This window comes from Lepidochelys olivacea, assembly GCF_965140295.1.
Source record: "Lepidochelys olivacea isolate rLepOli2 genome assembly, chromosome: 22".
In the NCBI taxonomy this organism is placed as follows: Eukaryota; Metazoa; Chordata; order Testudines; family Cheloniidae; genus Lepidochelys; species Lepidochelys olivacea.
In genome coordinates this window covers 16,428,137-16,452,498 of record NC_140432.1, presented here as the reverse complement: position 1 = coordinate 16,452,498, position 24,362 = coordinate 16,428,137, and the positions used below count along the sequence as shown (strand labels likewise).

The following is a 24,362-nucleotide window of genomic DNA, read 5'->3' as shown; positions in this document are numbered from 1 at the left end:
GTGAGCCAGGTGGTGAAAGCATCACCCATGTTTTTTTAGGATGAATATTTACAAACTAGGTACTGTGAAAAGTAAATGTGAGAATGTCTGTGGTAAAGTATGTCTTGTCGAAGGAACTAGGCTGTCCATAAAACTGTTCATTTTCCTGTAGCCCGATTTGCTCTGAGTGGAAGTGTTAGCCAAACGGCACCTCCCATCCTGCATTTAACCAGATTTTGGTGCTTTCGCATTGGGTGAGGTGTTGGGTGTGAAAGACACTGAAGCATGAACTGGTTTTGGGGATGCAGCTGTCAGGTCTGTACTGCCAGGGTATCAAGGGCTACATTGTGTGGGGTAAATATTTACCAAAAACCAGGCATCGCTCCTGTCACTGTTCTAAACGCTGCCTTGTAATTTCTATCAGTAGGAATGCAACAAGGTTATCTGGCAGCTAGATATAGTGATTATAAACCCAAACTGCTGACTTCACATTCCAGGGTGCACCCATGCTTGCTGTGGAACTCACTCACAGTTCTTTGTGATCACACCACAAGCAAGAGAATCAGGGCCCTGTTACACCTGTGCACCAGCCCATGCCCCAACACAGGTGCAGCGATTCAGCCCTTAGAGGAGCAGTCCGTTCTGAGCGTGGCAGGGTGGAGGGGCTTTTCCAGTTTAGTTTGTGCTCTCCTAGTAATTCTTCCTCAATGTACTTAGGACTTTTACAAACCTTAGATAGATTTAACCCTGTTGGGGCTATTAAAGAGGCTCTTACAAAGTATGATAAGAGAATCTCTGTGGTTGTTGGAGAATTAGAGGCAGATAAAATATATCTTAGCCCAGTAGGTCTCAACCTTTTCTCGGCTATGACCCTCCTCCTAGCCAGCTGGAATCCGGGATAGACTTTTGTTCCATTTAGGACTATAGGAAGGCAGGTTAGTCACAGCTCCCTAGTTGAGAACCCAAGGTTAGAGCCCAGCACAGATATAAAACTTGTATCTACAGCTGATTGGCAAACATGGTCCATAGATATCTGCAACCTGTGGTGTCTGTATATTTTCCCCTACTTTAGACTCTTTTTCTATGTATAGCCATTCCTCTGAGTCTTTTACTTTCTATAGAGCTTTCCCTGTTTGAGTATCCAAATTTCCTCTTATAATGGAAGTGGGTTGCCATGAGTCATTTTTATAGGCCCTGCCCCTATCAGGGCGGACACATGGGCCTGCCAGGTGCATCCTATAAAAGCAGCAACATATGACCTCCCTCAGGCCTAAGGAGTTGATTGTAGCCACGCTGGGGAAAAGCTTCTCTTGAGGTTAACCCAAGGGTAAGGTCAGGTTTTAAGAAAAACTCCCTAGATATAGTATACTAAGTTCTCCTGTCACACACAAGATTAGAGCAAAAGGTTCAGGGAAAGTACCTGGGAGGATCCAAACAAAACTCCATATTTATTTCTCAGTGTCTTTCCTTTGCTTTTAGAAAGAAAAAGAATGGCTGTCCCAGCCCCAGTATCCAACTTCAGGTAAATTAAACTTATTTTGTGAGAAGGAAGAACAATGAGAGCATGGATTTAAATTTAATACACAACTTTAGATGGAACTGCTGGATGCTGCTTCTGGTTCTGCAGACAGAGCCCAGAAATTGTATCTGACTGGCTCCTTTTGCCATTAGCCCTTAACTTGTGGATTTTGGTTGTATTTCCTCTTAATGACTGTAAGTGACTATGGTGCTGGTGAAAGGTGTGGGATGAATACCCCTACAGGGTGCAGTTCTCTGCTCAACCCCCAGAACAGGTACAGTCAGGGCACCTGAAACTCCCTCCTACAAGGGGGGGAAATTGTCCTTTGCACCCTAACTCTTCCAAATGGGATTGAGAAATGCAGACTCACTGTAATTCCCCAAATAACTACTAGCAACTGTGGGTTACAACTGAGCTAGTCTGGATTTGACAAGTCTATGCATGCTTTTGTACTGATTTAACTATATTTGTTTAGAACAGTTAAATCCGCAGCCTCTGTTATCCTGATAAGGGTGTTATTTGTATAATTTACTCCTAAAATGCAGCTCATTTCCATAGCTGTATAACCATCTTTTATACAATTTAATCTCATCCTTGCTAGAAGAATGCATGGATTTAACTATGTTTCTAAATCTATATAGGTAGTAGGTACAGCCTCCCAGAGCCCATTCTTAATCACCCTAAACACTACCTATAATAAATGTTGAGTAGAGCTAGGCAGAATTTTACAACCAGAAAGCTTTCCTGTAAAAGAAGTGGGGGTGAGAGGAGTTTAAGTTTTTCCACAAGAAAAAGTCATTTGATTAATTTTTTGCAATTAAAGTTGTTATAACTTTGGAGCTTTAGTTCTTCCACTCTCCCCTCCTCTTGTGACCAAATGCAAAAGAATGAATGGAGTTGAATGAGAAAAGTCAAAGCAGAGGGGGAAATAAACCAATGTTCTTAACTTTGGAAGATTGGCAAAGCTAAAGGCTTTCATTTTTCCTTTTGCCACTTCCAATCTGTAGATTCTTCTGAAGTTGAGGAGATTTTTAAAGAGTGAAGAAATGAAAATATGCCCCTGAACACTACTCTTTTAATTGCGTTCAGTGGAGAAAGGGGGGAAAACAAGTATGAAATCCTGAAAAGTTCACTATTTTGCAAAACAAGTATTGTTCTATGGTTCTGCAACACAGAAATAACGTATTATTTTGGTGTGAAATTGTTTTTCCTTCTCAAGCCACTTTAACGTTGAATCCTTTTCCTGGTCAAAACCAAATGACTCCACTTTTACAATGGGTGTGAGAGGGGAATGGTTCAGCAGGTGACCTGAGACAGTTGGATTCTATCAGTGTTAATAGCAAACATCTATGGCCACACCCAATCTCTTCTTGTGCTCAACACTGTGTAAGAAAGAGGTTTTTTTTAAGCAGGGAAGTATAAGAACTAGCATTATGTAACCTACACTAAAACTGCTGCTTTCAAGTCATATGGATTTGTTGGTCAGTGTTCCCTGAATTGCTTAGGACTTAACTGTGAATAAGGAAAGTGATTCTTCAAAACCAGTTTCTTATAAAAGCATAGGTATCTGTGTAGTCGGTTGGTGATCTAGAGGCGTTATGCAAACATTGCCTCTGCTGTGAATGGGTGATATCGAGAGCAGGGCTGTGCTAAATGGGTTGCATGTAATAGAGAAATGGACCTATGGTGTGAGGCTGTTAATACATTTTCTTCCTTCACATTTGTCTTCTGAGATTTTTTCAAGGTGGTACAAAACAACTGTTCAATTATATGAAATAGACAGTCCAGAGAACCTGGTAATAGGAACATGCTTATTTTTCATTATTTGTATCTTGGTGTCTCAGCTGCAGCCTGCTATTAGAATAACTGAAAGGTAATGCTACCATGGAGCTTGCTAAGCTTACGGTGTAGAACAATTTTCAATTCCATTTTAGTTCACTAAAGATTTAAAAATGAAATGTACATACTCTTTATTTTGTATTAATACACTGTAATTGCTTTACAGAGTCCAGTATACCAGTTGCATGTAATTACTACAGATGAACTTGCCCAACTGGAGCTCACAAAACTAGTGCATTTATCCCAAAGCAAAGACTAAACCCTCTAACTCTTTAAAAAAATACATTAAAGAACGTACCACACACATATATTGCACTTTTCTCCATATGAAATGTTTACCCCATATACATCTCACCAAAGTCTCTTCAGAGGAGCCTGTAACACAAGATACTAAAGGTAATACTGAACGATACAGTAGTATACACAATCCTCTAACGTGAGACACAACAGACTTGAACAAAAGTAACCACTTCAAAGTAGCATGAATACGAGTGGTGCCCAGGAAATAGTCTAGTGTGGCATTAGCAATTTTTTATTCTGAAGAAAATGACATGAAATGTTAAACAGGCTGTTAGTTGAGGGAGATCATCTAAGCTACTTCATGTTCATAACAGTCAAAACTCTGTAGCTCCCTAGATACCTGCATTCCAAAACTCAGCAGCTTAAACTAGTTGGGACCCTCTGGTAAAGAAATTACTAAAATGAGTCGAGAGAGAGAGAGCGCGCGCACACGCGGAATTATTGTTGTGGTTTGATCTCTTGTGCCCCTGGATCCTGATCCATGTCGTCCTACTATGTATGGGGTTGTAGGGTTTGTTGTGGAAATAGTTAAGAAAAGGGGCAGGCCATCTTTTGTAACCCAACTCCCTGTGCAGAACTGGGCCTCTGAATTTGTTGTTCATACTATGGAGACATTTCCATATCCATAGTTTTCTTCTACCTCACGCAGCTCTCTGGGTATTCAGCTTGGCCTCATGTTTGCTTAATATTTCAGGGGGCCTCTTGCTGCATGTGGTCACCTGCTCTGGTGAGATGCTTAGACTCCACTGGGCTGGCCCTTTGTTCCCCTGCAGTGTCGTTGCCAGTTGCTTGTTCTCTACAGGTCACTTAAGACCTAGGGGCTGTTCTTTGAAGATTTTTAATAAAGTTTGTATCGCTGTTTACCCCTTCTTTAGCTTACATGGGATTTCAAATTGCCCACCAGCAATGGCTTTGGAATCACTATGTAGTCAATACCAAGCCTTTATTGAACAAATCTGACTGCACTATAAGTGGATGAGTGACCCATATTACACAAAGTGCTGTATAAACACCACAGGTCCGTCAGATTTTAGCATACTAGGAAATAAGGCAATTGCTGGCAGCAGTGCTGAACTTTTTCCTGTTTAAAGCTGATTAATAAACAGTCACTAGATTTTTTTTACCTTTGCCATGTAAATACTGTATTATTGCTCTGTGTGCTGGCTGCTTATTCTCTGAAGGGGAAAAAATGGTGCTGCAGTCTGATCTTTGATAACTCTGTTTATGACATGAAATTAGTTGGTCAGAAAATCCGATTATAAGTTGACTGGGCTTTTCTCAATGTATCAAGAATTCTCTTCTGCTACCACCAATTCAGTTCAATGCTTTGGTGCTTTATACAGTGACTGGAGAACTTGCCCGTGGGTCAGTGTAAAGTGACATACCAGATTTGGTGGGTTTGGGAACTTGCAACAAGACTGGTTTGAGAGCAAAGTCTCAGGCGCAAGGTTGGCGATTGTGTAGTGATGCAGCTATTAGCATATTTAGCCTCTTTCCTCACTTTGAACTTAATGAAAAGGGAAACCTTCCAGACAACTAAAGGTGTTTTTCATAAGCAGTATCTGCTTCTCTGCTGTTCTTTGTGCTTTAAAGAACCTGCATTGTGCTTAGTGTGTTCATCTGCTCACAAAGGGCTAAACTCTCCAACTGTGGGGTACTAGGTTCTCCTTTAATATTGTCTCACAGTATTTCAAACACTGGAGACAACCCAAATTACAGTGATTACCCATGTCCCTTCTATGGATCCAAAGCGCAGCTGCTGTCTGGCATTTTGTGAACTGCAAGGGTTTGGAGACTCAAGTGCTTGCTCAAAGTGAGTATCTGTTGAAACGGTTAATATAGCAACAGTTCTTGACTTTAAATATTGCTGTAATACTTTTAACATTTCACATATAGACGAGCAATCAAAACCCTAAGGAAGTTGTATTGTATTCCACATGGTGGAACACATGCTCTGAAGTGACTTTGGCTTTAGCATGGATATAAATGGGGTATTGTCTACTTTCTTCAGGAAAAAAAGCATATAATCTGATAAAGAACCCAAAAAGGCACAGCACTATCACTTCACATGGGGGTTTTTAAGCTCATTTTGTTTTGTCCTTAAGTTCTATAACCTAAATTGTCCAAATATACAAAAAGCTTAATAAACCACCAGCAACGCATACTGTAAATTCAAAATAGTTATTTTTAAAAAGCGACCGAGGACAGATGTATCCTCTCTCATGACCAGAGCTGCTCCACGGCAGAGGCCTCCACAAGAGGCTGTCTGCAAAAAGGGTTGATTTCTAATGCTACCCTGGCTGACCTTTTTGACAATGTCATTTCCTGCAGTTGTAGACCTCCTCTTGGTACTTTCACATCTCTGTTAACTGATCCTTTACCCCATTCAGAGGCCTCTAAAAACACTGCAGTGCCTGATGTCAGACTTAGCTATCTTTTGACTACGTCAGTGTATCATTTTGTCAAAGTTCCAGAAACTTCCCATGATGGGCAATTAGAAGTTTTTTGTCAAGTTTGGGTTAACGCTGTTGCTAGCAGGAGGACGTGGAGTCTGCTGGAGAAACACCTGGCGTCCCCTGAGACCTACTGTGGACTAATTCAACATCAGTAGCTTAGAACCAACATGTCAATGCCAAAGTGCAACTTTCGTTTAAATCCACCATGCACTAAAGTTTCAAGAGTCCTTGATTTGCCTTCAGGTTACCCAAGTCTGAGTTCCAATGAAAAATATATTGCTTTTATTGCCAAGAAGTACAATGCGTCACTCATTCATTCATTCTCCTTTCTTTTGCAGATCTTTATCAGGTTTCATCTGATACTGGATGGATGCTTGCAGAGTATCCAGTTTTTGGAAGGGCCCCTTTTCTTCCTCTTAAAACTACATCTGTAATCTCCTTCTCTGCAAACTGGTTCTTTGTTTGACCAAATTGCACTATCCATCTCCAGCCCCTGCCACTGGGTTTGTGGCACAGTACTGACAGGATGAACCAATGGCGATGTAGCTTTTAGCCATCCCCTGCTAATACCAGTCAGGTGACTTTTACATCCCCCAGTAGGTCAAGGGTCGGAAAAAAGCCATGAATTTTAGGGTTGGAACAAAAATGAAAATTCACATGCTTTTCCTTCACTTCACCTGTCTTCCGTTCTTAAGTTAACACTGCAGGGTGGCTAATTCACCAAGACATAGCCACTATGTTGGGGGTCAACAGTCTCCATCATTTCACAATCAAAAAGTCCTGGCAACTCTGAAAGGGTTAACGCCTCATAGTTGGACTGAGACTCATGAGATGCTGAGCTCCTCTGGTTGTCTGGTGATGCTACATTGCTTTGCTGGGCTGGGTTCATGGAATACTGGCACTGGTTTGGGTAGTCTGGCTCAGAAGAGGTGACGACTGGCAATTCACAAGTCTGATAGGAATATTGCAAGGGCGGCGGTGGTGGCTGCTGTTGTACATGAATCTGTGATGGCAACCGAGGTGAGCTGTGGATCTGTGATGGCGGCAATGACTCCAGCTGCAGTTTCTGATACTGGCTAAGGAAAGGGTCATATTGCATTTGTTCTGAGGAAGGCTCCATTACAGGGCTCAAGGGCTGTGCCAGGCTGAACTGTGGTGGTGGCTGCTGCTGCTCCTCCTGGCCTGGAAGTGGCAGTTGACTTGACCTTGGGTAGGAGCTTTCGGCTATTTGCATCTGGTTAAAATAAGCCTGCAGCTGGGACTGCTTCTGGAGGAAGAGTCTCTTCTGATGCAGCCTGAATCAAGGACATCAACAGGAATTATTTTCAGTCTTTGAAATATTAATGCTTAGCGTGATTAGCAGACAGATCTCACTAACAGCAATAGCAGAGGAGAGTGGTGAAAAGCACATTGGGTTCCATGACCTTTGAGAGAGCCAATCCCTAAACTGCCAGTTGGGTTTCATTTACAATTGAACCTTGTTAATTGTCACTTTGCTAATCTGCACACTCAACATGTCTCTCTCTCCCTGCTTCTTAGCAAAGGTGCAATAGCAGAGACAATGCAGTAAGATCTCTCATGGCTAACATTACAGAGCATAATTCTAGTACACTATGAAATATTATTCTAAACGATTAAAACTAGACTATGCTTGGCAAATAAATAGACGTTATGCACTAAGCAATGCAATAGGAATAATTTTTTATTGAAAAAGCCCACACTTCACCCCCACAAAAATGCTAAGGGTGCTTGATCATACAAAAATTCTCATTAACAATGAACATCCCAACTTCAACCAAAAATTGTAGATGCATTTGCTTTTTTGTTTGCTACTTGCTAAATTTCAGAATTGAGCAACTGACAATGAGTCTCTCCAGTTACCAGTGCAAATTAGTGAAGTTCTACTGTATTCTACTGTATTTTGTGACCATCATCATCATCTTGGATTTTAACAAACACCCATGCTCTTCACATCTGACACAGGAAGAACTTAACACGAGGACTTTTGTTTCATAGCTACCATTGGCAAATTCCAGGGATATCACAAAAGTGGGATCTCCAGCCAACCAATTTGCAGGGCATCCAGAAATATGAAGTCCTCTCCTGCCTAGTCTCTACAGGATTCAGGAAAGGAGGTACAAGACTGTTCCCAGCTCACCTAGTTTAGGTAGTTTGTTTCCTTACACACAACCTTCTTTTCTTTTTTTGAGACATGAAAAAGCACATGAAGTTGCTTTGGTCAGCAAGATAATGCTCTGGATGGTTGTCAGCCTTAGCCCTCAACTCTACAGCCGCTCTTGACGCTCATTCCAGATATAAAAGGGACAACAAGAAAGCAAGTGAAGATTTCATGCCCTCCATCTGTCCAGTCCCTCTACCAGTGTTTGTGGATTACAAACACATGGATTATCTGGATGTGTCTCACTACATCAATTCCCTGCCATTGCAGGGGCCTTGGACATTGGTGCACCTTCGTCCTTCCTGTTCTCTGCGTCTGGCACTCAACAGTTGAGTCTCCTGAGGGCTGTAATGCTTTTGTCTAATTCTGGCTGTAGGGCCAGACTCCTTCATCTCTGTGGCTCTTTCACAAAGAAACCAGAGCCAGTTTTTAGCTGACATACAGGCCTTTGTATACGCTCACTCTTTTTGCTTTTGTATCAGTTTTCTCTAACTGCTGTTGAACCTAGCACTTTAAATACATAGAGGAAACAGGTTACAAAAAGAAAAAAGAAGGTGGGGTAGAGGACGAAAAAGTCTCTTCTAATCTAAACTCGCTTGTTGTAATGTCTATGATTACTACAACAAAGATATTTTTAGAGAAGTGTCATTTTTAAATTGATTCTCCCGTCTGTAAGAGCCTGGCTTACAGGAATTGCTCATGTTCTTTGTGGTAAAATTATCTGGTCATGGAAAAAAGGCAGGAAATACCCAAATGACTGCAGGGATTCTGAGGCACCACATCATTCATGTTCTGAGTTACCATAAATACTGCAATACATGGTCCAAACACTTTCACTGGAAACCATGAGTACAGAAGTATAGCCACACTGCCCCCAATTCACAGACCTTCTGCACACTAAAGAAAGCTAAGGACACACTACAATTTGCTGAATCAAACTTCTATGGTCTTTTATTATCACTGCAGTAGTCAGGCAGTGGTGGCTGTTGGGACCCAGCTCCCTTTCAGTCTCTCTCCCCTCCACTGCACAGAGGAAGTGAACAGGGCTACACTGTAGGGCTGAACTCAGGAGGGAAGGAGAAGGCTGTACCCTGTGAGTATCACCCCCCTCTGCTCCTCCCTGGACAGAGCCCCAGCTGACCCTGCCAGCCCATCAGCAAAAAATTCACAGATCCCGAAAACCCAAAATTTGACAAAACCTGAATAAAATCTAGTAATTTTTCAGCAAAAATTGGTAAAAACTGATAATGAAGGGCCTTAGTACTGTGTTCGTAGAGATTTTGCCTGTCCCAAGAAAGTCTCTGTTCTCCTATTACTCCTGGGAAGAAGTTACATGCAAATCACTCAGCTACCCAGATTGTGAACCACAGGAACAGCCATACTGGGTCAGACCAAAGCTCCATCTAGCCCAGTATCCTGTCTTCCAACAGTGGCCAATGCCAGGTGCTTCTCACCTGTGTTCTTGTAACTGCTGTTCCAGGCTTCGGGGCAGTTCTTTGCAGTACAGCTGGCAGGTATTCTGGGCTTTTGACAGCAGGCTGGGTTTCTGCAACAATACCAAAAGATGATGGATTTAAAATGTGAAATGAAGCGCACTGTTTTAAATGCATGAGAGTCCAGGAGAGACTAAACTGTCCCATAAAGTCTCAGCTGGGGAAGTACTTGTTTATCCTATCACAATGTGAGGGTTTTTAAGAGATTGGGGGCAGCATTTTCAAGAGTGGATGTGTACGTTTTGGACGTCTAACTTCCTATCTAGCACCTGGTTTTGCAACACCACCAGTTACTGGTAGTGCCTAGAGGCCCCAATCAGGGATCAGGATTTTATTGTGCTAGGCACATGTAACTAGAAGAGACTGAAAGCTGCTTGGGGAAACCCTAAGTAATCACCCCCCACTATAACCAAAGCTAGTGGTACTTGGAGGTACTCCGCACTCTGAAAAACCAAGCCCAATCTCACTCATGTTGGATACCCAAAATAATCTGAACCACTCAGAACTCAAGCACACTTGGAAATATTGGTCTGTTTCTACATTCTAGATATGATTAGGTACTAACTGGTAGCTGTAATGGATTTCAAACATTCTCGGAGGTTAGACTTCTCTGGGAATTTTTATTATACAAGCTGGAAGAATTTGCAGAATTTGTGTTCTTAAAAGGAAACCAGTAAAAATAAAAAGAGAAATGTTACTCCGATGAAAAAGGACAGAGGTTCCTCAGATCACTTCCCAAACCAGATCTTGTGATGTTTCCTTTAAAGGAATGCAACCAAGAGGAGCTACCGAGAACTGCCATTGAACTCCTGTTACTTATTAATTAGAGGCAACTATGAATAACTGGCTAAGGAAATGGAAAACCAGAAGCAGGAGCTGCAGCAGCCAAAGGAACCCCTAGTATACAAGGTAACTTGAATTTTTGTCGCTTTACTAGTTATCCACCATTTTTCTCATTGAAAATAACTCAGTGGCTAGATTGGTATGTACTATCAATGGCTGGCTTGACACTGTGGAGGAAGGCACCATACCTGCAGTCTGTGTTGCAAGTACTGTGTTTCTAAGCTCTGCCGTCTGGATAATAACTGGGGGTGCACGCCATTAGGGAAGGCAGATACAGTCTCCTGCTGCTGAGAAGCTTCCTCCTGGGAAGAGAAGGCAAGAGCACAGTTTGATTCCGCCAGACAGAAGCTACATTTTCTGCTTAAACCCTTTAGGGAGCTGCTTACACAGATCTCCATAGTTGCAGTGATTGGGGCTGTAGAGCCAACTGATCTGCAGGGCTCATGGCTCATTTAGGGTTGTTTAGAATTTAGACAGGATTGTTTAGAAATAGAAAAGGCACACAACTGACTAACCTGGAGAAACACAAGGTATTTCCTGACTCATCTGCGCTCAGATCCCAGTGGCACCAGGACAAAGTAATCCTGACCCTGTGGATATGTCTGCCTCTTTTCAGAGTTTTAAAACCAAAGACAAAAGGCTTTTGATACAAATTTTAAAAAGAGCTCTACACACAGTGGGTGTCTCCAACAGGCAGGATAGCTGCTGATGTGGCTGGAGAGAATGGTTCACTGGTTGGCACCACAACTGAGCTCTGACATGTCACACTTAATGACCCATTCTTCCGAATGGATTGTGACTTTCTGGTTTCAGAGAGTGAGGAGTGGCACCGAAATCTCATAGCAAATTGTGAGAAAGCACTGGGATTATCAGTGCTTCAAAGTTGCTCTCTAGAGCATTTTGCAAGGAGTACCATAGGTTCTATTGACCATCCATGCTGATTATTCCCTGGAGCAGGTAGGCCCAACAAGAAAAGATAGAACGTGCTCATTATTTACAGTTGCTGCCTCTTGTTTTATTACAAACAGGCAAATAAAGGAAAGTGGAAGCAACTAGTTGGATTCTGTCTGACAAAATAAGGCCAAAGCTGGGCAAGTGATGTACCACCAACCACATTTAAAATGACGGGTGGAGGTTCAGTTCTGTTACAGCACAGTAACTCCACTGTGGCAGAACAGAATGTGGCTCTATATGCATCTAAAACACATCCTTTAGACTGAAACTAACAATCTGTTGGATCTGAAAAGCCCAGAATACCATCTCGTTGGTTCCACAAGGCTGGCAAACACTAACCCATAGGAGTTCAATACCTGCTCTACCCTCCATTATACAAGTGAGGGGGAGAGGAGCAAATTTAAGCTCTACATTAATGTCTCTTCTAGGTCTCCCAGTGCATCTCCTCTCCTCTTTATCTGTCTCATTGAGGAAGGGCTTGTTTCTGCTTGTGGCTTGTACGGCACCAAACACATTATCTGTACTTAACACACACCTGAGGGGGGCTGTTTACAAGATTCTGCAAGTGGGGAGTGGTTGATGTTAGGTTGGGCTCTTCTTCTGATCCCATCTGTTCATATAGCAGCTGGACTTTATTCAGCTCCAGGATTCCTTTGGTTCGTGCCAGATTCTGAAGGTGCTGTCGAAATGCTACAATTCCTGGACAAAAGTCAAACAGAACAATATCAGCAAAGCTATTGCTATTCAGTCAGCACAGCCCAGCTGAGCCATATTTTGCCACTAAAGCTGGGGTTAAACGCACACATGGTACTATGTTTGTGCATAACTTCTCATGACAACAGTGAAACAGTTACCTTGTGTGAGGGATGTGTCAGATGCCCTGCGCCCCTCTCGGAAACTGACGGGGGAACGGTTGTGGGCCTCTCGTTTTTGGGAGGTCAGTGCCTGCATGGCTGGATTGGCAGGTCTCAGGCCTATGAAAGGGGATGTCATTCTGGGTGCTGGCTGGTTGGCCAGCACCATTTCCTTCAGGGTAGGAGTGTCCTCAAGAAAGTTAAGATCCCTCTGAAAAGATCCCATATCATATTCTGAGTCAATGCTGCCCAAAGATGGATTCTCATCCAAGGAGTAGACTTTCCCTGTGAGAAATAACAAAAGCCAGATTAAATAGAAAGTGCAGTAATTTAGCAAAGCAAAGCGCCATCGGTTTGAGCCATTTCTGCCAGCATGGTCTCCAGTGACTGGCATGGAGGAAGTGTAAGAAAAATGCAAGCTTTATAAACACACTAATACTTCCAGCACTAGAATGGGGTCACACCCCTGGTTTTAATACTAAGTTTAAGGATAAAATAAGTTAAATGGCTTGCTAACAAGGAGACTGTGCCCTTCATGTAGAAATCCCCCAAAGCGCTTTTCAAACAATCACTTCATTCACCACTGGGGTGAAACACAGAAGCCATTTACAGTGGACAGGTACATTACACAACTATTGGGGACATGAAGATGTGCATTCCACATCCAAATGAAACTGCAGTGGGAATTTAGGGAGGCAGAATGGAATTATCCACACTGGAACCTAGCCAGGTTAGTGGGAGCCAACACCTGAAGAAGTGCAGTGGAATCTTGAATGGTTAGATGTGGTTATGAACTTGGCTCTATAATCGCTAAAAGACAACAGCTGAGGGCTTTAGCCTTGCACTAAGACCTCAGTTCAGTACGGACTCTGGTAGAATGCCATTAAGTCACCAATCTTGTTTTCTTCACCACACTTTTTCTCTTGAGGAATTTCCCATTCAAGTACTGTCTAGATTCTGTTTAACTTGGGAGAGCTGACAAGATCATAGCCCAACTTGGCATTGCTGCATTCCCGCATTGGCATTGGGCTGCCAGAGAAACTAGTGTTTCTTTCTAGGCATATATATCACCTGGGAATTAAATATCTTGGGATGGTTAATTATGCCAAAAATGTAACTCATTTAATTTGCCTGCCACCCTCTACCCTTTCTACATTGCCATTAGATTGGATAGGGTTGTGCTTGGATAGGCCAGCTGTGAGTTTGCTCCCTTGTCTTCATATCTGCCTCTATCAAATAAATTAATAACTATCAAGAAAAGCAGCTTTATTTATTGTTACTTAAGACACAAACCAAGCTAGTGTTTTTCATCCAGCATGTAACAAGCTGGGCTCTTAGATCCTTAAACTTCTGCAGAGACCTCTACAATATATGTACCTGTGCCTGGCATCATGACAAGCTGGTTGGTCACTTCTGCCAGAGTGTGACGTCTTTTCCCACAGCGGGTTGCTTGGAGGGCTGCAAATGCCTGTGCGGGATCATCTTCTGATTCACCTTCTGTCTCTATCCCCTCATCAATAGAGGTTTCCATCATGCTAGTAGGCAGTGACTGGCATCCTTTCCTAATCACCATAGGGGGCAAGGGATCCAGCAAGCAGCCATTTACCTAAATGCCACAGGGAGAGGAAGAAAGACAGCATTCAATTATTAGCATAGAGGCTCCCTGAAGAGTCAAATCTCTGCCCTATATTGTGAGATGCAGAGACACAGACTGAAATGGACTCAAAACAGCCTGGATATTCAGTGTCATCTGCAAACTCCTCTGATTTCAATCAGAGACCAGTTCAGAGTTCCAGAGTGAGGTTCCAGAAGAGTGGAATCATTGGTCACCTTATTTTTAAGTTATTGTTGGAATCTCCCAAATTTAGTCTGTTAGTTTCCCTAATACTTATTCTTGTCAGGAGTGTCTCATAAAATCTGCTTCAGGCTTAGCCACAAAATATTTAAATTTATGAAACCTGTGATTTTTGTTCTCCTTTGTCCTCTGTCCATTGTTTAATTTGGAGTTTGGCAAACAAGCATTCGTAAGACCAAGTTTGCCCTATTTAACTGCACTGTCTCTCTAAAACTGCAAAACAGTAAGTTCTCTTAGTGTATTTCACAAAGGATCAGCAAACATGCCCCTCCTTGGTTCATGCTTAGAACTGGTCATTTGCATTAAAGGTCCATTCCTCTTATCTTGTGTCTGCTCAGTCCAGCTGATGTGGTGGTGCCTGGGACTTGCAAGGGAAAATGAACAACATCAGTTTGTTCAGATAATTTTACATTTTGATTCCTTAATAGTGAATAGGAAAAAGATGGCACCTGTGTTCATACCATACGATGGCTGGTACTTTATGCAGTCTTAAAAAATAGTTTGGTCTCTAAAGTACCCTAGAAGTTGTAAGCAGCGTCCTTGTGCAAGGCTGGCCTGGGCTGCTACTTTTTTCTTCTGGAAACATGAGGGTGGATAACCATAGTTTTCATTTGTTTATTCAACTAGTTCAAAGTTCAGTTACTAGCTTGTTCAAAATTGAGAAACTGAATGAGAGTTGAAAAAGCAAGAAAGTGTCTTCTCTCCCAATCTACGAATAAAAATGGAGTGTGAGGATGAGATCTATTAGAACTAAAATCTTGACGGACACGGTGACCTGAAACATTGAGTTCAATTCATTAACTACAGACACTTCCTTTAACAAATCAGCAAGTTTTAAAAAATAAGTATCAAAATTGAATTTATGTATCCAGGACATGTAATATTTTTAACTAATAATGATTCTAAACTGCTTTTTTGTGCATTTAAAATAATAAAGTAGAATTAACTTACTTTCAGATTTTTATATTTGTAACTTTACAACTACGTATAACCTTTATACTAAATTTGGTACTTTTTTGCTAACCAGGAAGATATACTGTATTTATACATATTTAAGCAGTTATAAACAGACATTTTCATGGTTACAATCAATTTTTATCTTTAATTGCATCTGTAGTTTAGTTATTTTCCTGAAAAAGGGCAATTTCTCATTGGTTAGTAATCATTTTAAATCAGCAAACAGAAAAATTTGATTTAAATCAGTGATTTAAATCATTGTCAGAAAGAACAATTAATTGCACACATACAAAATGGGAAATGACTGCCTACGAAGGAACACTGTGGAAAGGGATATGGGGGTTATAATGGATCACAAGCTAAACAAGACTCAACAATGTAACACCTGCAGAAAAAGCAATCATCATTCTGGGATGCATCAGCAGGAATGTTGTGAGTAAGACACAAGAAGTAATTCTTCCGCTCCACTCTGTGCTAATAAGGCCTCAACTGGAGTACTGTGTCCAGTTCTGGGCACCACATTTCAGGAAAGATGTGGACAAATTGGAGAAAGCTCAGAGGAGGGCAACAAAAATTATTAAAGGTCTAGAAAACATGAGCTATGAGGAAAGCCTGAAAAAATTGGGTTTGTTTAGTCTGGAAGAAGAGAAGACTGAGGGGGAACATAAGTTTTCAAATACATAAAAGATTGTTACAAGAAGGAGGGAGAAAAATTGTTCTTCTTAACCTCCGAGGATAGGACAAGAAGCAATGGGCTTAAATTGCAGCAAGGGAAGTTTGGGTTGGACATTAGGAAAAACTTCCCAACTGTCAGGGTAGGTAAGCACTGGAACAAACTGCCTAGGGAAGTTGTGGAATCTCTTTCAGTTGAGGTTTTTAACAGGTTGGACAAACACCTGTCAGAAGTGCTCTAGTTATTAAATCATCCCGCAGTCAAGGCAGAAGGAAGTAACTCAATCCACCCTGTGCAAGATATCCGGTGTGATATAAAGACCACTTCAGAGTGGTCCCTTTCAAGTCATCTGATGTGGTCCTGTTTCAAATAGTATTACATTAATGCACACTAGGGAACTTTTAGGGCACACCAGCAGGATCCATGTGCAGCACTAAGTGTGCAGCGCACCAGTAGTGCATTCTAGACTTCACACCCCTAGTATGGACTAATGCACCATGTAGACAAGCCCTAAGGCTCTTGGATTTCTACCATTCAGATGTGGCTCCCAATAAATTGTGTTTCCTATTATTCTGATGCCTAAGATGGCTAGGGTATAGTTGTCAAGTGTAGTTCAGGAACCCATCCTTGGTCTTGCTCAGTAGGGACAAAAGATGAAAGAATAAAGAGGCATCCCTGGGTTTGACATTTCATGGATCATCTAATAACATTTCCTCATTCTTGGTTTAAGAAGGTTTTAGGAGAAATAATTTAATCCTCTATTCCTGTCTAATACTGAACAGTTAATATTATGCTTTTACCTTTATTACGTACATTGCGGTAAATCTTCAAACCCTTCAGAGGGAGCTTTCCAACCATTGCCTAGAAGGTACTCTGCTCCTGAATTTTCCTCTCTTCTGCATTTTCATTTTGAGTCCCTCCAACCAGATAATTACCTCCCCACTCTTCACTAATCCCCAGACATTTAAGCAGTTGCAGTTTTACAAAATGGTGTACATACAGTTCTCTACAGAGTTTAGTCTTATCAGATTAACTTCATAATTAGATAACTGCTAAGCTGTTTGGGGTTGGGCCAACTGCCCACACATCTCTGTGGACTTTGCTTTCTAGTGAAAACCCAGTCAGTTTTCACTACCTAGTCTTGGAATGTAATGTCTATACCTGGATAAGGGTTAGAGTGGGGAGCACCGCATAAGCCAGATGATTACCAGACCCAGGGAAAGGGCAGGCATTCAGCTATGCCCAGATGGAGGATCCACAAAGCCCTCCAGATGAGAAATGACTGCCTGGTGGACTAAAAGAAATCTGTATAGGTTTCTGAGAAAGTCACTTAATTTCCATGCTTCCTGCACTCACAGAAAGGAGACTTCAGGGTAAAACTGAAATTCTCTAGTTTATCCAGTCCTGCTTGCATAGAAGCCGAGTCACGTTTTGGGGTGGTACCCATGGACAGCTGGAGTTGTCTGTTCATCACCTCCATAGCTGCACGATGCTAAATGATGGATATTTCTAGGGATAAACTTAGAAGGGGAGGAATGCATTCAGGCTTTACCTAGAGTAAATTTGGATTCAGTTTTATTCTGGACACTTCCTTGATATCTTTTGCAATTTAATTCTTAAACTTCCCCCTGTTTATAAACTCTTGAGTTTCCTGCATAACATTTCCAACCTGTTTTAAAACCCACTTGAGCAAGCAGCTTGATGCCAGAAACAGGTTATTTCTGAATCTGTGGAATCCCTGTACTCTCCTTCACACCATTCCTGCAAGCCACCAAGTTGTGAGCACCTTCTTTCTGATCATGGACAGGGCAGGATGCCCCCTGAAGTCCATCAGAGCTGCTCCTTAGTCATTTGGGGATCACTGAGTGATATGAGGTGCTTCTGCTGACCCGAGGAATGAGACTGGGACTATTTTCTGGCATGGCAGCGCATAGCACTAACTACAAGGGCCATCATTGCCAGAGACTGATTTCATGGGTTGCTTTTTTTAAATACAGGGATCGCTAGTGTCTCTCCCCAGTCCTGACTGAAGAGTCTAATGGGTGACTGCATTACAAGAAGGGGCTTTTGTATGCACTCCCCGCTGGTGCGATTTAATACTGAACTAGTGTAATTTTGTGACAGTAACGGAACAGTTCGGCAGTCAATGAGATGCCAATGCCATGCGGTAGCAGCATTGCTTCTGTTTGATAGGAAACATTTAAATGTCCCCAGCTGTAGTCATTTTTACAATAATATGGGGAAGGTCATCCCTGTTGCCTGAGTTTTCCTTGCAATGCTATAAACTTGAATGAAAGTTTTGCACATGGTCCTGAGCTAACCACCATTAGCACAGTGCAGACGTTCCCACTACACACTGGAATTCAGTTGCCCATTCTGTATAACTAGCATAACTTCCTAGTTATTAAACACAAGAGAAAAGATAACAAATGACCAGTCTCTGTGTGCCTTCTCCCTGAGTTTAACCGCGAGGAGTGGGGCCTCTGAGGAGTCAGATAGCAATGTCAAATGCAAGGATGCAACTGATTCCTGCCACTGTTTTTGCGGGGGTAGAGGATGCATGATAGATAAATCAGCCTCAAAACAGAAAAGCATTAGTCACACCTGAGGCCTTGCCAGATGCATTACTAACACACAACCTCCAGCAGTTAAAGCTGCACTGAAGGCAAAATGCTGGGCCCTTCGGCCCTGTCTTGACACGTAAAGTTTGTGGTTTTCAACTGAGTTAGCTGACCAAAACTGAAAAGCTCTCAATGCTTATGTAGGATCCAGGCCAACAAGAAAGCACATTAGCTAGCTCTTTGTAGCCTTGGCTACCTCTCTAGCTACAACATGGCCAGCTAAATATCTTCAGCCCAGGGTGGATTGATTTAAATCAGCTAGTCAAATCACCAAGAGGCAAGTCTCAATTTAAATCACTGATTTTAATAAACTTTTCCATTTGTACTTCAGGTATTTTTAAAGAGGCACGTTCTCACTGATTGATATAACCATTGAAACATGTTGATTTACAACTAAATAGAGTCAACTGTGGAACTCCTTGCCTGAGGAGGTTGTGAAGGCTAGGACTATAACAGGGTTAAAAGAGAACTGGATCAATTCATGGAGGCTAAGTCCATTAATGGCTATTAGCCAGGATGGGTAAAGGAAGGGTGTCCCTAGCCTCTGTTTGTCAGAGGGTGGATGGAGATGGATGGCAGGAGAGAGATCACTAGATCATTACTTGCTAGGTTCACTCCCTCTGGGGCACCTGGCATTGGTCACTGTCGGTAGACAGGATACTGGGCTGGATGGACCTTTGGTCTGACCCAGTGTGGCCGTTCTTATGTTCTTTACACTAGATTTGGTATATATTTTTGCTATCTAAGAGTAGACTACAACTATGTACATTTATTTAAGCAATTATATAGTTTATTATTTTCACAGTCTTATCAGCTGTACATTTAGGTATGTTTGAAAACGGTGAATGATTTATTGCTTATTTACTAGATAATTATCTTTTTGCTCATCATTTGCATCAAGCGGCATTAGGATGGGAACTGGAATTTAATTAAACACACAAAACAGCATATATTGTTATTAAACAAAACTACCTCACATGTTTTGGGTACTTAAACTTCTCTTATCAAAACATGTTTCACATTTACAACGAAACAATTTGTTAAATAGAGATTAACTAGTGAGTGAATTAAACTGATTATTTCAGATCAGCCTGGGCAAGTTTTCAAATATGCCTAAGTGAAAGTGACTGAAACTTAAGTTGCCTACTTGCCGAAGTCTCCTGAAAATGATAGACTCTTAAATTACTTCACGTGACCTATTGTGCCCTATTTATAAAGCTTGGTCTCAAATTAAGAAACCCAGCCCCCCCGATTCTTTCCTTATATAGAAAAGCAGCCTTTAGCTCACAGGTTTTGATAGAGGCTCATGGATTCAGCACATTTTTTTTATTTAACCCTCTTAAGAGATAAGTAGCTTAGGCCTGAACATATTTTGTATTAAAATTAGATTTCATTTTAATCAGGTTTAAAAAAAATATTAAACAAATCCAAATGTTTTTATTTTAAAAATCTATGGTTATCCACCCTATTTCAGGTGAATAACATCTTAAAGAACAATAAGAGGGCTTTTCAATTACATTACACTAACTCAATTAAGCTAACAAAATTGAAAACTCCATCCTATTTGCTGTCAAGCAGTGCCTATTTGTTGTCCCCGTCCCCCATGTGTTTAATAAATAAGGATTTAATGTTTGTTATGCTGTCATCAGGATAGAGAACAAAACCAGGGATATACCAGTACCAAACTGATGAGTGCAAATCATTGAATCATAGAATATCAGGGTTGGAAGGGACCTCAGGAGGTCATCTAGTCCAACCCCCTGCTCAAAGCAGGACCGATCCCCAATTAAATCATCCCAGCCAGGGCTTTGTCAAGCCTGACCTTAAAAACTTCTAAGGAAGGAGATTCTACCACCTCCCTAGGTAACGCATTCTACTGCTTCACCACCCTCCTAGTGCAAAAGTTTTTCCTAATATCCAACCTAAACCTCCCCCACTGCAACTTGAGACCATTACTCCTTGTCCTGTCCTCTTCTACCACTGAGAATAGTCTAGAACCATCCTCTCTGGAACCACCTCTCAGGTAGTTGAAAGCAGCTATCAAATCCCCCCTCATTCTTCTCTTCTGCAGACTAAACAATCCCAGTTCCCTCAGCCTCTCCTCATAAGTCATGTTCCAGACCCCTAATCATTTTTGTTGCCCTTCGCTGGACTCTCTCCAATTTATCCACATCCTTCTTGAAGTGTGGGGCCCAAAACTGGACACAGTACTCCAGATGAGGCCTCACCAATGTCGAATAGAGGGGAACGATCACGTCCCTCGATCTGCTCGCTATGCCCCTACTTATACATCCCAAAATGCCATTGGCCTTCTTGGCAACAAGGGCACACTGCTGACTCATATCCAGCTTCTTGTCCACTGTCACCCCTAGGTCCTTTTCCGCAGAACTGCTGCCTAGCCATTTGGTCCCTAGTCTGTAGCTGTGCATTGGGTTCTTCCGTCCTAAGTGCAGGACCCTGCACTTATCCTTATTGGACCTCATCAGATTTCTTTTGGCCCAATCCTCCAATTTGTCTAGGTCCCTCTGTATGCTATCCCTGCCCTCCAGTGTATCTACCACTCCTCCTAGTTTAGTATCATCCACAAATTTGCTGAGAGTGCAATCCACACCATCCTCCAGATCATTTATGAAAATATTGAACAAAACCGGCCCCAGGACCGACCCCTGGGGCACTCCACTTGACACCGGCTGCCAACTAGACATGGAGCCATTGATCACTACCCGTTGAGCCCGACAATCTAGCCAACTTTCTACCCACCTTATGGTGCATTCATCCAGCCCATACTTCTTTAACTTGCTGACGAGAATACTGTGGGAGACCGTGTCAAAAGCTTTGCTAAAGTCAAGAAACAATACATCCACTGCTTTTCCTTTATCCACAGAACCAGTAATCTCATCATAGAAGGCAATTAGATTAGTCAGGCATGACCTTCCCTTGGTGAATCCATGCTGACTGTTCCTGATCACTTTCCTCTCATGTAAGTGCTTCAGGATTGATTCTTTGAGGACCTGCTCCATGATTTTTCCGGGGACTGAGGTGAGGCTGACTGGCCTGTAGTTCCCAAGATCCTCCTTCTTCCCTTTTTTAAAGATGGGCACTACATTAGCCTTTTTCCAGTCATCTGGGACTTCCCCCGTTGGCCACAAGTTTTCAAAGATAATGGCCAATGGCTCTGCAATCACAGCCGCCATTTCCTTTAGCACTTTCGGATGCAACTCGTCCGGTCCCATGGACTTGTGCACGTCCAGCTTTGGGCGTGGGAAGACTCTGGCAGCTTATTTGTTAACACAGGGCTATAGACGAGATTTGATGTTACAAGTCAGGCACAGAATGAGAGAGTTTCAAAGAGCTTTTCCTGAATTCAGCTGGTTTTCATACCATTAGAAGCAGCATTGTAAAATGGCATGGTGAGCTTCACATTCCTGTCAACGACTCTGAGAAACCTGGTCTGTTTGCAAATAAAATGATGGCATTTCATATCTCAGCCCTGCCAACTCAGTCTGGGGTCTGAGAGTTAAGCTGTTTCCCCCCCTAGCTAATGTATCATCAAAAGTAAAGATTCTGCAATGGACACTTAGTTAACCATTCTGTTGCCACTGGACAAGCCAGAAGAGAAATCAGTTTGCCTTCTGTTAGCTGAGTTAGCTATGGTGCTGCAGCAGCAATAACAAAAACAGTGCCAATTTAGTTTAAAGTCAGCTGATATGACTCAGAATAAAGGGAGTAGAACTGTTGAACAAGAAAGTTCAATATTTACCAAGTAATTTCTTTCAGTAGATTCAGAAATGTATGAAGTGATAGTCAGAAAAACAGTAGCTAAACTTCCATTGTTATAAGAGTGCTTACAGAACAAGTCTTGAATACGGAAAATGGCTTTCTATGCCCTTCTTGAACACCTCAAGCTTTTCCAACTCCACATGGGACAAAAACTGAGCCATCAAAGTAAGATAATGCAAAAAAACCCCAAACCCCAAAACAAAAAGCTGGAGATCTAGATTCAGATTCTCCTAGAGAAATGAGTTAGGGTCCATTGTTCACTACACCATGTGGTTTTGGCTCCTGTTCATATATGGGATTCTGTTCCTCCATTTTTAACATGCATTGGCAGAGTAAGGCTGCTGCAGGTCAGAACTAGCTAACTGCCATCAGGGGCAGGAGTGGAGTAGCAGGTTCGAGATGCATGGGCAGAGCTATAATAGAGAAGTTTACACAGCAGTTTCATTCCCTGTTGTGCTGACTAATGGTATTAGTCGGACTTTCATCAACACTAAATTAATGCACAAAAAAATCTAATGAATTGGCAGCCCTGATGCAGGGTTCTCTAGTTAGAATTCTAACATGAAAAAAGGGTATTTGGGTCTGCTGTATGATTTTTTAAAAATGTTTTAGGGGAAAACGTGTTGCAGAACAGTTAATCTACGATAAAGCGTCCTTTAGTATTTTGAAAACAAATATGTTTTCAAACAGCCTGTGTGATGTAGCTCTAGGGAAATACTTCCAGCATTCTTATGAGATGAACACCTATACATATTTTGTGCTTGTTGTATAATGTGTTGGTATTTATAAAGAACAGCTCTGGATCTGCAGTCTGATATTTTAAGACAATTTTTTTCTTTCCATAGGGTGTGTCACATTTTAGGAGTATCTCACAGACACCTCCCTTCCTATTTGTGATTCTGTGGACCAGCTATACATAGATTTTATGCTACCACCTATCCCTGTAGTGGATTTTGTGCAGTCTCTGGCACTTCTGCCTTTTCAAGGTAAAAACTCTGCTTCTCCCACTTAATATCCCTGTAGCAATAATAGTTTCTTACATGGAAAGTATTTAACATATTTGCTGTCTTGTATAGCAATTTAGCAGCTGAAATGGATGAGGAAAGCCAACACTACATGGCCAGTCGTTTCTTTGCAGACCACCAGAGGCATATGGACCACAGTTTGAGAACCTCTGGTGGACGTGGACTGTAATATCTAGCCATTGCAATATTCTCAGGTCAGTGTGATCTGACTCCGCAGTATAAAGTACTCTGTGTGCTCATCTATTCTGTTCAAGCGGCATTTATTTAAAAAAACAAAAAACCTGAAGGGTGATGCAAGAGAGATTTTCATTTTCAAAGGCTGCTTCTTTTAAGTCTTGTGATTTGATGGCCATTTGCTTTAAAGTGAATCCATAGCTTTTCCTCTGCAAAGGGACCACACACACAGAGCTAGTCAAATCACTGACATGAAAAAGGTCCGAAGTACTATACTACTGTCAACATCTAACCATCAACAAATAAGAAATCCTTCAGAATGGCAAGTAGGGACTAAAAAACATGGTTTGAATCAGCATATAAAATGCCAAGATTAAACTTCTAATGTGGTAACAAACATGCAAATGCCAACGTTAGTGTGTGAATAAACACATTTTTGAACAATTCAGTCTGACAAACTCGAGTTTTCTCCATGCTGCCAGTTCACATCTTTCAGCCTCCCTACAAAGCATTGCCACAGACACATAGGTTGATGGCAAAATACATCAAACTTGCTGTTGCTCCCTTCAGAGAGTTAAGCTGTAACTGCACACGTGTATAGCTGTGGAATTGTCAAACTGTATTAGCAGAGTTCAGTTAAGTCTTAACTGTGGAGGTGCAGCCTACACAATCTTCCAGTCTGATTGCAGGAAACAAAATGCATTAAATGGTCTCCAGAGCAGATTTTATATACAATTCTAGTTACAGAAATGGCCTTGCTGAGAGGATCAGCTGTAATCCCGCTGAGACACAGCAGTTTGCTAATACTTTCTGTCAGTATGAATGTCCCTGCTGGCTATTTACTGTTAAAGAAATAGAGTA

General features: G+C 41.8%; 2 protein-coding genes across 3 annotated transcripts in view; one reads left to right on the top strand and one right to left on the bottom strand.

The window, feature by feature from the left end:
* Positions 1 to 23,918, top strand: part of LOC311511218 (alpha-1,2-mannosyltransferase ALG9) — a 126,067-nt gene extending 102,149 nt beyond the window's left edge. Inside the window, exons 15-16 of one of the 2 annotated variants that reach the window (XR_014709217.1) lie at positions 23,148 to 23,288; positions 23,379 to 23,918. The gene's annotated coding sequence lies outside the window, so the exon portion shown is untranslated. Of the gene's footprint in view, positions 1 to 10,532; positions 10,675 to 23,147; positions 23,289 to 23,378 lie in introns of those variants that run through there. The other variant, XR_014709218.1, reaches the window with a different exon arrangement.
* SIK2 (salt inducible kinase 2) overlaps positions 3,452 to 24,362 on the bottom strand; it is a 116,551-nt gene continuing 95,640 nt past the window's right edge. Inside the window, exons 10-15 of the mRNA XM_084611632.1 lie at positions 13,794 to 14,022; positions 12,417 to 12,701; positions 12,098 to 12,261; positions 10,797 to 10,910; positions 9,727 to 9,818; positions 3,452 to 7,388 (exon numbers count right to left, since the gene is read on the bottom strand). Coding sequence (XP_084467758.1) covers positions 6,806 to 7,388; positions 9,727 to 9,818; positions 10,797 to 10,910; positions 12,098 to 12,261; positions 12,417 to 12,701; positions 13,794 to 14,022 — 1,467 coding nt within the window. The 3' untranslated portion in view covers positions 3,452 to 6,805. The remainder of the gene's footprint in view (positions 7,389 to 9,726; positions 9,819 to 10,796; positions 10,911 to 12,097; positions 12,262 to 12,416; positions 12,702 to 13,793; positions 14,023 to 24,362) is intronic.